The sequence below is a fragment of the Delphinus delphis genome, chromosome 1 (genome assembly GCF_949987515.2).
Source record: "Delphinus delphis chromosome 1, mDelDel1.2, whole genome shotgun sequence".
NCBI classification, from domain to species: Eukaryota; Metazoa; Chordata; class Mammalia; order Artiodactyla; family Delphinidae; genus Delphinus; species Delphinus delphis.
This window is the reverse complement of record NC_082683.1, coordinates 159,669,459-159,682,211: the sequence shown is the minus strand read 5'-3', so window position 1 is coordinate 159,682,211 and position 12,753 is coordinate 159,669,459. Positions and strand designations below refer to the sequence as shown.

The 12,753-nt window shown below is 35.6% G+C and overlaps 1 protein-coding gene across 1 annotated transcript in view; it reads left to right on the top strand.

Annotated features, from left to right (window-relative positions):
• Positions 1 to 12,753, top strand: part of SMYD3 (SET and MYND domain containing 3) — a 714,060-nt gene that overhangs the window by 190,732 nt on the left and 510,575 nt on the right. The window contains exons 3-5 of the mRNA XM_059997139.1: positions 4,811 to 4,918; positions 6,512 to 6,569; positions 8,463 to 8,599. Of these exons, the coding sequence (XP_059853122.1) occupies positions 4,811 to 4,918; positions 6,512 to 6,569; positions 8,463 to 8,599 (303 nt within the window). The remainder of the gene's footprint in view (positions 1 to 4,810; positions 4,919 to 6,511; positions 6,570 to 8,462; positions 8,600 to 12,753) is intronic.

Here is a 12,753-nt window from a genome sequence, read left to right as displayed (position 1 = left end):
TGACATTTTGATCAATCTAGCGTGGAAGTTTCTTTCAAAGAAGTCCTTAGAGGTGAATGATTTATTTTGCCCTTCCAGCTAAAATGTATCAATTAGGTCATTCCATCTTGATATGACCTCTCACTAGATCAGAGATTGGCAAGCTTTTTCGGTAGAGGGCCAGATAATAAACATGTTAGGCTTTGTGGGCCATAGGATTTGTCATAACTATTCAACTCTGTTGTCATAGTATGAAATTAGTGAGTGTAATACCATGAATTGACTATGTTTCAATAAAACTTTACAGAAACAAGTGGCAAAATGGATTTGACCTGAACCTTGTACTAGATTGACTTACTTTGGGACTCTAATGTTTTTATTTATTATAAGGTTCGTCAATTAACCAAGAAAGTGTAATACCCATTTTCCTAAGGAGTAATACTTTATTCTTGTTTCTTTTGTCAACTTCTTGCCCTATGACCATCCTCCTGCCTTATTCTGTCTTTATATTTGGCCCTATCGGTCTAATTTGATTAAGGCTAGTGGGGAGGCACTCTTGTCCTACGTTTGTTACAGCATCCAGAAAGCTTTTAAAGTGCTAAGTCTAATGTCTATCGCTAGGTCTCTAGTGTGCTCTAAGGAGGTTTTACGCAAGATTTTAATCAATACCTGTCAGTCAACTATAGCTTGTTAGCCAGCGTGCTTAGCTTTCCAGTTTTCTTTTCCCAGATTCCAGCTTTTCAGGTCTTCATGCATCTGTCAACCTGTAATTCATTAGTGTACTACATTTGATGCATACAGAAGATATTATTTATTTGCTGTTAAGCAGCCTGTAAGTGAATGGAAGACTGTTGAGTCTCTTTTCTTTCCTGCAAGTTGCATGGCAGCTCAACTATCCTAAGTTTTGCCTATAGCAGACCTCTGTAGATGATTGATTGAGAGCGGAATGAGTCATGAACATGTGGTTAAAAAAAATCATGACAATATTTCACATAGAAAATGTTCAATTAATAGTGGTTATTAGTCACAAAATGAGCTTGTTGAATAAGCTGGCTTAAAAGAATTCGTTTCTTTTTTACATATTTTAAGGCAATTTCTTTTAAATATCCCCAAATCTGAGGAAAATACCATTCCAAATTTTCAGTTCTCTGTAAGCCTAACATGGGGAGGTTTCAAGCCTTTTTGACATAATTCAGATTATTTGTTATGAATGGGGATTACAGAATCATAGATTTTTATCATTGAGAGGTTACCTTAGATATGAATGAATCCAGTCCTCTTACAGAATAAACGTCTAGTGAGCCCTGATTGTGAATTAGATGTGTTTTACTGAAACTGGATTTAATATGTATTGATCCTTCCCACATTCCATCCCACAAAATAATAAGCTGCCCTAAAATGAGTATTTAATCCAACTAAAATTCAATGTTAAATAGTATTTAAATGGGTTATTGAGCTGTAGTGGCTTTGTATCCAAGGCAGGGAGGGAAATGTTACAATAATAGTGTAAAGGTTATTTTGTGTAAGAAAGAAGAAATAAATGGATTTTCTCTTTCTATTGTAACATCTCATCAATCTTCTCCTTTCATAATTAAGCAATCAAAACCGTCTCAGACTGGCCAAAGCAAGAATTGCTAGGGATTTTCCTGACCTTTTTGCATGGCTTTAATTTCAAATAAACAGTGGTAAATATATAGTAAATTATATCTCCTAAGTGGTACTGATTTTAGAATAAATCATCAGATATCTATTGAACACCTGTTACACGCATGCTGCGCCTAGCTGGTAGTATACTTATTTAAGAAAACCAGACATAAACAAAGCTAAAAATAAAATAATATTTAAAAATTGATAAAAGTTTACTAAGTCTTTGCGTTACAAAAGATTTCATTGGTATTACAAAAGAATTCATTGAAGCATTTTTTTAACATTTAAAAATTAATACATTTAAAAGATTTTTTGAGTTACAACCAGGTTTTCCAAAATAAACAAACGTTAAAAAGTTGTTTGTTAGGGCTTCCCTGGTAGCGCAGTGGTTGAAGGTCTGCCTGCCGATGCAGGGGATACGGGTTCGTGCCCCGGTCCGGGAGGATCCCACGTGGCTTGGAGCGGCTGGGCACGTGAGCCATGGCCGCTGAGCCTGCGAGTCCGGAGCCTGTGCTCTGCAACGGGAGAGGCCACGACAGTGAGAGGCCCGCGTACCGCAAAAAAAAAAAAAAAAAAAAAAAAAAAAAAAAAGTTGTTTAGTAACCGTGATTTTGCTTTCTTTTTCACATAAAAATGCTTCTCCCCGAATCACAGTTATTAGATATAAGAAAGATAATTATGTTTTGCTTTTATTTATAAATATAATACATGATATTAGTCAAAGATAACAGTATTGGGAAAGTATAAAGAGAAAAACAAAAGTAGCTTTTTCTTATAGGAAAAGCTGGAAAATTATTGCCAATTTCCAGTATTTTAGCAAATCTACAATGAGCATTCTTAAGCTTATTTGTGTACATCATTTAAACTAGGATTAATTGCATTATAAATATTATTTCTGTGCCAGCAAAATGCACATTGAAAATCCCGATATTTACTACCAAACACCCATCAGAAAGATTAGGGAAACTTATGATTCCAAGGACAAGGTTAGAAAGTCCCCACTTCCCTACACCCTAGAGACTTCTGAATTAATATTTTCATTTATCTTTGCTATACTGATGGGTCACCTATGTTATCTTGTTTCTATTAACATTTCTTTGATCACTTGTTTGGTTTTTAGTTTTTGTTTATTGGCATTTCTTTTTTAGGCATGAATTTTCTCTTCATGTCCTTCACTTTTTTTTTACTATTTTTATGGAAATATTCACCCTTTTCTTAGTTATTTTATAAGACCTCTTTGTATTTTGGTGACAGTTAACACTATCTACATACATATTTAAAATTTTCTTTTCCTAGTTTGTCCTTTATCTTTCAACCATATTTGTGGTATTAGGTTTTCTTCCTTCTGATATACATGAGAATTATATATTTTATATATATATATATATAAGAATTATATATATGAGATATGAGATATACATGAGAATTATATATTATATATATAATATATAAGAATTATATATATAATATATAAGAATTATATATATGATAAAGAATTATGTATATGATAAAGATGAGAATTACTTAAGCCATTATGCTTTCTTTTTGCCTTGCCTGTGAGGCAGCTCAAATAATTGTTGCACACAAGCACGATAATTGCTTAGCTCTCCTGTTTAGCTTACTAAGAATTTATACTCTCCCCCTTTATATTTATGTAGCTTGGTAGTTAGATCCCAGCTCTTGAGCCTTACTTTTTTCACCTTTAATATAAGGATGACAGTATCTACCATTTGGATTATTGTGAAAATCAAATAAAATATTTTTTAATTGCTTAGTCATGTGTCTAACACTGTAGAATGCTAAGTAAATGCTAGAGGACTTTTTTTTTCCATAATTTTTACATTTTCTGTTGCTAATTTTACAACCTTATTTCATACTCATCTTTACTTTGAAAGCAACTCAGTTTTATTTAGAAATGAGTAAAGTATAAACACTAAAAAAAAAAAAATCACATTAAGAGCATTGCCATAGTGGATATGAAGGAATGAAATGAGGCAACTGTGAATAGAGTTGATAAAAGAGGTACCCCTTGTAAACAGTGTCTCCAAGATTTGGTTTACAAGGAAATAGCAGCAGACAAACCATGCCTTCACCCAGCAACCTGACACAGGCAGTCTTTCTGAGCAAAATGCTGTCTTGAACTTGAATCTGAGTCACAGTTTCAAAGTAGCTGCAGCTACTGTCTTGGTTGTGCTGCATGTTGTGCTGTAAGTGGAAAAGAGAAACCTCTTCTATGGGGATTTTATAGGCCCAGAATTTGGGAGTGATTGAACTTCCAGCTCTCATTTGGAAAAGAACATACTAGATATTTGGTTTAGCTGTCTTCCACTTGCCAGGGTTAAATATTGGATACTCTGGATTTTATTTCCATATAGAAGTAATCCCATGTAAAGGGAGTCATGGCATTTCTGACATCAGACTCAAGGATAATGTCCATCCATTTAGTCCTCTTATTCCTCGTGTTGCGAGATTGGTGACTGGCTCTGTGGTCTCTTCAGCCCCACTAGCACATGGCTAGGATCCTGGGAAAAGTGACTATATAATTTATCATCCAAACCACACTTTTCAGAATGGAAAGGGACAGTATTAATAATTAGGCCAGTACAACATAAGTAAACCAAGATGGTCCTGGGTAAAAGTGGCATTTGGTCATTTTAGCTAATAACCCCTTTCTATCTTGTCTTAAAAAAAAAAAAAGATTTTCTATTTTTTATGTTAGCCCTCCTGATATTTCTATACTTACTATAATAGCGCAGAAATTCAGAAAGCTATCAGCCCTGTTTTGATTTTTTTGAACCATGTGTTTTGTTTTCTAATTTGGAGTGATATTTTCTTTTTGTATTCAAAATCACTGTCTATTATTGAATCCTATTTAATCACCTAAAAGGCTATCTTATAAATTAAGAAAGACATAATGATTCTTTCTTTGGACTCTACCAGTTAGGTAATAACCAAGGGACAAATTGAAGGACAGAGGTGAAATGGAAGTTCTTGATGTCCATGCCTGGTAATTGCATACTGAATCCTGGATCATTAATAGTATTAGAATATTGCTTTCATTTTCTATTTGCAGTTATATTTAGGCTGTTGAAATTAATGTTGATGACTCACAACATTCAAAACCAGTGTAAATGAAAGTTAAATTTTTATGTCTTATATGCCCTCCTCACTCTTGTCTTAACAGAAAAAAGCTTGGCAGGACCACAAGCGAGAATGCAAATGCCTTAAAAGCTGCAAACCCAGATATCCTCCCGACTCTGTCCGACTTCTTGGCAGAGTTGTTTTCAAACTTGTGAGTATAAAACTTGTGAAATATGCTTGGGTTTTAATTTAGCATAAGCGCTTGCAATTGCATGTATTATTCATATTTAAGACTGAATTTAAATCCATGTTAAGGTAGAAAGTGGATTATTCCAGGGAGTGTCTTAAGACAAGACTTCTTGTTTTCCTATTAATCACAGCAGTGATGAAGGGCACCGTCCCTCTTTGAAGACCCTGTGTGTGATCTCCTGTGAATAGAAACCTGAAGTCCTATGTTTGGGACATGAGATGTTAGTGATGCCTGTTACATTGCCTTTATTACTTTTCTACTGAGAACTAATGCACAGGGCAAGTATATAATTCTTTTGGTTGCCTCTTCAAGTGAGATTTTAATTAGATGATAATTAATCTTACAAGGAAGGGTACTTATCTTTTTTTCTTTTCTTTTTTTTTTAAGCCAACATTCACTGAAATTGTTTCTCCAGTCCCTTTCCCTACTCTGCCAAAGCAGCTAGTGGATTCCCTGAAATCCCCCTCTGGCGACACCTTCCAGTTTTGGGTTTTTTTTTTTTTTTTTGCCAGGCTTTAGAATGAATATCTCTTTATTGCAGGCTTCAGCTCTCTTGTGTCCTGTTGTCTGTTAACTTCTTTTGGCAATAAAATTTCATAGAGGAATTTAGGGATGTAAAAGTATGTACCTAAAACTGGTGCAATGTTATATATCAACTACATCTTTACTAAAAGAAAAATGGATTTAGAATGCCAAATTGGCATTATCTTTGGACTGAATATACAACATCTGTCACATATACTTACTACTATTTTTAAATGTACATATTGTGTTGAACTAAAATACACAAATTTATTTCAGAGCTTTAATAAATTCAGAGCAACTTTGTCATTATGCGTTTCTTTAATCACTGGATATTAAAAGTATAATAATATTATATTTGAGTCTGAACTTTTGTTTTGCTTTATTAGTATTGAATAGATAGAGAACCACTGTTAGAGCAGAAATGGGTTGCTTCAGAATCACCCAGGGCTCTAGTTCTCAGTCTTCACCCCGACCTATGGAATCAGAATCTAATAGAAACTAACTGTAATGATAGCTACTTTCTGTTGAGCACTTAACTATTCCTAGGCCCTGTGCTAATTGCTTTACAAGATATACCTTATTTCATCCCACAACAACTCAGTGCTATTATTACTCCTGTGTTTCACATAAGGAAATTGACACCTCAAGTTTAAGTAACGTGCCCAAGGTTGCACAGTTTGTAATAAACTCTTATTTTTATTCATCCATCTTTGCTTTTCTATAATAATTAGTAGTAAATTCCTTACAGTGGTACAAGTCTGTGGTAGAATTGGGGAAAAAAAGAAAAGAATGGAAACTTCTTGTAAAAGAATTTTGTGTTTGGAAATTAAATTGGTGGGTCAAGTTGCAACACAGATTTTAAAGTTGTGACTGATTGAATAATTTAACTCTAAGAATGATAAGAAGGATAATATAGAAAATTATCTTTTTAATGGACTTCCATTTGAATATTTAAAGATATGCAAACATATTCATTTATATATTGGAGCACTTGAAATCGTTTTTGGTGTTTTCCCCCTTTCTTCATAGATGGAAGAAACACCCTCTGAATCGGAGAAACTTTACTCATTTTATGATCTGGAGTCAAGTAAGTGATTCTCTATCAGCATCTTAAGTTCTGTCGTTTATTTGCTGAGCTGATAAGTTGCCTTTTTTTTTTTTTAAACTTTGTTTTTCTGTCTCTTTATTATGTGAGGCAGCAAACCTTTTCATGCTTTTATATAGACACATTAGCTTATTTAATTTATTCTAGGGTAGCTTTGGCCCTAGAGGAGTTTGTGAGGTGCCATAGAGGTGTCCAAGTTAGGCAGTGAGGGGAGTATAACCCTCTGTCCAGCTGGCAGAATACATTTTACTTCTGTTTTTCCTCCTCTTTCCCTTTTTCCTACTCTTGGTTTCTTTTTGATGTTAGGGAACAGTAATGTGAATGGGGGCTCCAGGGAACATTTAGATAATAAGGAAAGTAGAAAGTACTGATGACTTAGGCTCTCTGACAGCACTGAGCATTGTTCTTCTCCTGAACTACCATGGTGGTGGCCAACCTCCTTAATACTGAGAGGCTTTGCAAATCTGAGTGTGAAGTGAACGTAGGGTTTATGTTTCTTTCTATTGGCACAGATCACAGATCCTCTTCGTTGACGTTGTAAATGACTTTTAAGTCAAAAGTAGCAAGAGCTCATGGAGTAAATGTGCTACACAGTTTAATATTTCTAGATGGAGACAAATAAAATCATCTAGTACGGATTTATGGTTATGGAATCCTAAGTGCCAATGATAATAAATTATTATTTAAGGAATCATTGGGTTAATTTATTCTGTTGAACATGTAATTTAAAGAAAATATGTAGACCTGACATGAGCAACAGAGTTATGCTGTAGTTTCATCTTGATCTATCTTTTCAAGTTTTAATAGAGAACTAGTCATTTTTTTCTTCTTTTTTTTTTTTTTTTTTTTTTTTTTGCGGTACGCGGGCCTCTCACTGCTGTGGCCTCTCCCGTTGCGGAGCACAGGCTCCGGATGCGCAGGCTCAGCGGCCATGGCTCATGGGCCCAGCTGCTCTGCAGCATGTGGGATCTTCCCGGACCGGGGCACGAACCCATGTCCCCTGCATCGGCAGGCGGACTCTCAACCACTACGCCGCCAGGGAAGCCCTATTTTTTTCTTCTTATATTACTGCTAGGTAAATAACATCTCTTGCAGTGAGTTTTACTATGAACATTAGCCCTGCTCAGTAGCAGTGTCATACACGCTGCCTTAAGTGAAGTGCTCTCAAACGTTATTAATTCAACTGTGCACTCCTAGTCCTCACACCTCTTTGTGGTATGAATGAAACTGAGTTTTTAAAGGGGTGATATTGGCTTTGGAACTTTCTCCTTCTGTTTGGGTTGAAGCAGTATCATATTTTGTTTATTATTCAACCTGAAAAGAACTTGAAAATGAGATTTCTTTGGTTGATTCATGTTTTTTTCTCGATGTACTTTCTACTTGACCAATTTCACCAATTTGAACTTAATTTAACTGAACTTTTCTGTTCTTGCTTTAGGTTTTTTTTGTCTTTGAGATGATACTGTTTATCAGTTAGTTATGACCTGGCTGTAAATTGTTTCATGGAAAAGTCTACTTAAATTCACTAACTAAATAAGCATGTATGGTGGTTTGAACATGTGTGCAGGAGGATGTAGAAAATCTGCTAACACACATCATTACTGATTTTGGTTTTAATGTTTTTTCATCAGTTTGTGTATTTATTTTGTTTTGCTAGGTGTTTGATCTTATTTTGTAGATAACGTTTGGCAGAATTTGATTGATAATGTATGATAATGATTTGTAGTTGTCAAAAAATAAAAAGATGCATTTGATCTCTGTCAGAATGGAATCTGGGTAGGAAATATCTGCCTTAACAGCTACCATTGAACACCTGAAAATTATCCATTGAAAGTTCACAGTGTGATTGTACTATTTATTTTATCTTTAAAAAAGATATTAACAAACTGACTGAAGATAAGAAAGAGGGCCTCAGGCAACTTGTATTGACATTTCAACACTTCATGAGAGAAGAAATACAGGATGCTTCTCAGCTGCCACCTTCCTTTGACATTTTTGAAGCCTTTGCAAAAGTAAGTGTTAACTTTGGTATCTTTGCTAATGCCATAAATCAACGCTTTACTCCTTATTTCCTTGTTGATCCGTGAAAATCCAGGACCCTTCATGCCTTTATCAGTCCCCTGCTTTACTGAGTAGAGAATGGGAGAATGTATTGCTTATATTGAAAAGAGTATTATTTTTTCTGCTTTATCAGTATTCTTACTAATGGCCCAAGTATGTTCATTGTCAGCTCTCAAAGCACACCCTCAAAAGAGTGTGCTTTCTTTTCTCAAAAGAAAGTAACATATTCCATTATTTTTTATGAATGGATTTAAGTTTGCCATTGAGTCCATTTCGTTTTGTGGTGGTTGTTTCAGCAATGTAACCTTCCTTGAAGTGAAAGAAATCATTGGAATCCATTTCTTGATTAAGTGAATTTTAAATGATATGAAAATATAACCATTTCTGATTTTAAAATAATTGCCCAAATTGCCAAAACATTTGTTTAAATGTTTTAAGTCATGAAAATCTTAGATTAGGGGTAGAAAATAGGTATAATTTAATATTTCATTGTGGTCTCTTGGTAATGGGTACCTGAGTGCTCTTTTTGGAAGTGCTTCTGAGGGTTTGTTTGGGTCCAGAGAGAAAGAATGCACTGATTGATTCTTTTTCTTTTATAATTTATTTATCCATTTATTTATTTTTGGCTGTCTTGGGTCTTTGTTGCTGTGTGTGGCTTTCTCTAGTTGCAGCGAGCAGGGGCTACTCTTTGTTGTGGTACGTGGGCTTCTCATTGCAGTGGCTTCTCTTGTTGTGGAGCACGGGCTCTAGGTGTGTGGGCTTCAGTAGTTGTGGCACGTGGGCTCAGTAGTTGTAGCTCACGGGCTCTAGAGTGCCGGTTCAGTAGTTGTGGTGCACAGGCTTAGTTGCTCTGCAGCATGTGGGATCTTCCTGGACCAGGGCTCGGACCCGTGTCCCCTGCATTGGCAGGCGGATTCTTAACAAGTGTGCCACCAGGGAAGTCCCTGATTGATTCTTGATATCTACCCTGGGATAGGGACAAAGGAACCAGTATATCCTTTGTTATTATCATGTGTTTGCCGTCCTTACTTTCTCATATTGTGTGTTTGGATTTGTTTAAATATTGATCATATTTTTAATAATAAGTAAAATTTTACATTTGAGGGTGATTTTGTCAATTTTACAATTTATATGCACACATCCAATGATATACTTATCTTGTGAATATTTTTAAAGTATGTTTTATAACCTGCTTATTTTCTAAGAATTTAAATGTGATTAGTGTGATTGCTACAGATTTATTCTTGTTTTTCCCAAATGTAGTTTTATTCTTTTAGGTATGCTCTTACGATTTTCCGATAATATCATCTTAGCATTACATTCTGGTTTGTCTATTAATTAAAATTGATTTCAAAATGTAAATGTTGTTTATAATGCATCTGAGAAGTTTCTCATGTTTATTTCATATGCTTCTGAAAATTACAACCTATAGTAACGCTGCGTATACAGTGCATACAAGCTCTTTTGATGTTACATGCTATACAACGTAACACCTACTGAAAGATAAAAATATACCTTATGATGACTGTAACTTCATTTCTGGTGTTTCCTGTTGTTGAAAAATGTTCAAGTGCTAATTACTGGAGTTATTAGTGTTCATAATAACAAATTAAAAATACTTTCATTGCTTAATGTAAATTGTAAATTACTATCTTATTTCTCTTGTTTCTTTTAAAATAATTTTAATCTCACGTATCTTACAATGAACTTTTCTCTGTGCTGTGTAGGGGGAAATTCTGTCATTATGATTAAGCAGACAGAATTTTAGTAATGTGCTTTCCTTCTCCCCACATACTTATATTTGTTGTTGCTACAAAAGTAAAACGTATACATTTTTGTGGTGTATGGGGGAATTGGACTCAGAGCTGTGATTTCTGCCTTAAAATATAGGTTAATAATCAGAGGAAAGCAGCATTAACCTATGGCTCCTGTACTTCCTTGTAGAAGTTTTGTTTATATTTTATAGACTGTAGTTATTTTTCTGCTTATACATTTGTGTTTAAAAGAGAAAACTCTCCTCCTTCTCCCCTCCTCCATCCGTCCCCCTCCTTGTCCTTCATTTTTTAAAAGAAGAATAGAATAGTCTTAAATTAAGCTGATCAGTGTCCTGCAAAGCTTAGGGATGAGCCACTGAGCTTATAACTTTGCAAGTGTGTGATGACACCGACCATGACAAATGCGTTGAAAGTGGGTGGAGAATGCTGGACAGGGAATTTTATCCCTATCTACTGCCCCCCGCCCCATCTTACTGGCATAGAATTAATCAAAGAGAAGAAATGGGCACTTCAGAGAGTGCTGCTTTCTTTTGCTGCACCTACCTGTACAGTCTGTCAGGAGTGGTTCTATGCTGACCTGCCTTTCCCACCTTCAGGAACTAACTTTTTAATTTACGCTTCAAAGAAAGCTGGCTTCACCTGGCCTCAAAAAGAAAAGCCTGTTTTATGTTTTGCTTTTCCTCCCACTCACTTATGTTCATGCAGGTTCTGTGCAGGTATTAGACATGCGAAGCTTGTGTTTTGGCTCCTCTCATTGTCATTTAAGACAAGAGGAATTCTGAGAGCTTTTGCTGATTTGTTTCTATCTTAATTTTTTTGAATCTTTGATTATGGACTTTTCCAAACACACACAAAAGTAGAGAGACAATTCTAATGAACCCTCATGTTTCCATCACTTGGTTTCAATACTTTTCAGACTTGTTTTATATCTGATAGATGTCACACAGATGTTCTTTTCCTTTATTTGGGTTTCCAAACATTCCTTACAATTACTCTTTTGCTATCAGGCCTCTTGGCCTCCTGAGAGAGGTGTCTGTTAGTGAATTCACTGATCAAATTATGCAAGTTTTGTTTTGTTTTTGTTTGCAGCAAGCACTCTTGTCCAGGGTTATCAAAATACATGGTTAATTCTAACTCTGAAAATTATCTACCAAGGCAAAGAACCTCAGCAAGTCAAAAGTTTTACTTGGGGTTATGCATATATTTATCAAACTTGTACTGCCTGGAAAGGAAAGGGGTTGGTGGAGGATGAGAAGGTTCTTAGTCCTGAGAGCAAATTTCTTCTCTGCTGAGCTGATAGCTTTTTCTCGTAGAAGACCATGATGAATTCCTCAAAAGTTAGCAATTTGTATTTTGAACACTCTGGGGTTTTCTGTTGAAAGATAGTGTATATTTCCTGTTGGACTAGGTTCTTAGTGCCTCTTGTGCTTCTGTTGCTCAGGACTTGGTTTTGCTTGGAAAATGTCCCCCCGTCCCCCTTCACTACTCTGAACACATTATTGTGTAGCCTTTTTTCCAGTTATATTTCCAAGTGTTCCTTTTTTCTCCACTTCCTGGTTACCAGTATTAGCCTCCCACTACCCATCCCCACATTCACACACACACACAGAGCAACTGGAATTTGGGATTTAGAGATAGTACTTTACTGTATAAAATATCCTGTTGACTTCTGAACTTATTGCCTGGTTGTAAAAGTTAAGTAGGAAGAAGAAATTTTTCTAGGGGAGAAGATCAAGGAGGACTTCACATAGGAAGCAGAAATTAATGGCATGAATTTCAGAAGAGAAGATGGTGTTGGGAAACAATTATAGAGAATGGTCTAGAAATACTTGTGGGGAGCGAGGGGGTACTAACTCCTCTAACCCCCGGGTAAGAAAAATATGTTGACTTCCTATGGAGAAGATTTGAAAAGGCAGTTGTTACCAGTGGAATACATGTTTCAGTTATATTTAGTGATTACAAAAAGAGTGAATGAAAGCGTGATGCTTAAAATGTTTGTTTTGCTTTAGGTAGTAAGAGAAAATTAGTGAGGGTAGTAGTACCTCTAGAATTTCTACAGCTGGCGAGCTGCAGAGTGATGATCTGGTTGGATGGAAACGTGGGAGTGATTTGCTTGAAGCTTTATTTGCATAAGTTTTTTTTTTTTAACTTAGATTGTGTGTTACTTGGGGGTGTGGCTGAATGGAAATAAAAGCGTAAGGTATGAGGAAAGTGGTGGTTCACCACTGACAATAATGAAGGTGGCCAAAGGGTGGGAGATGTACTGGGGATACTTGTTAGTGAGCACAGTGGAGGCGCGTGACTATTTGTATATTCATCAAAAATAGAGG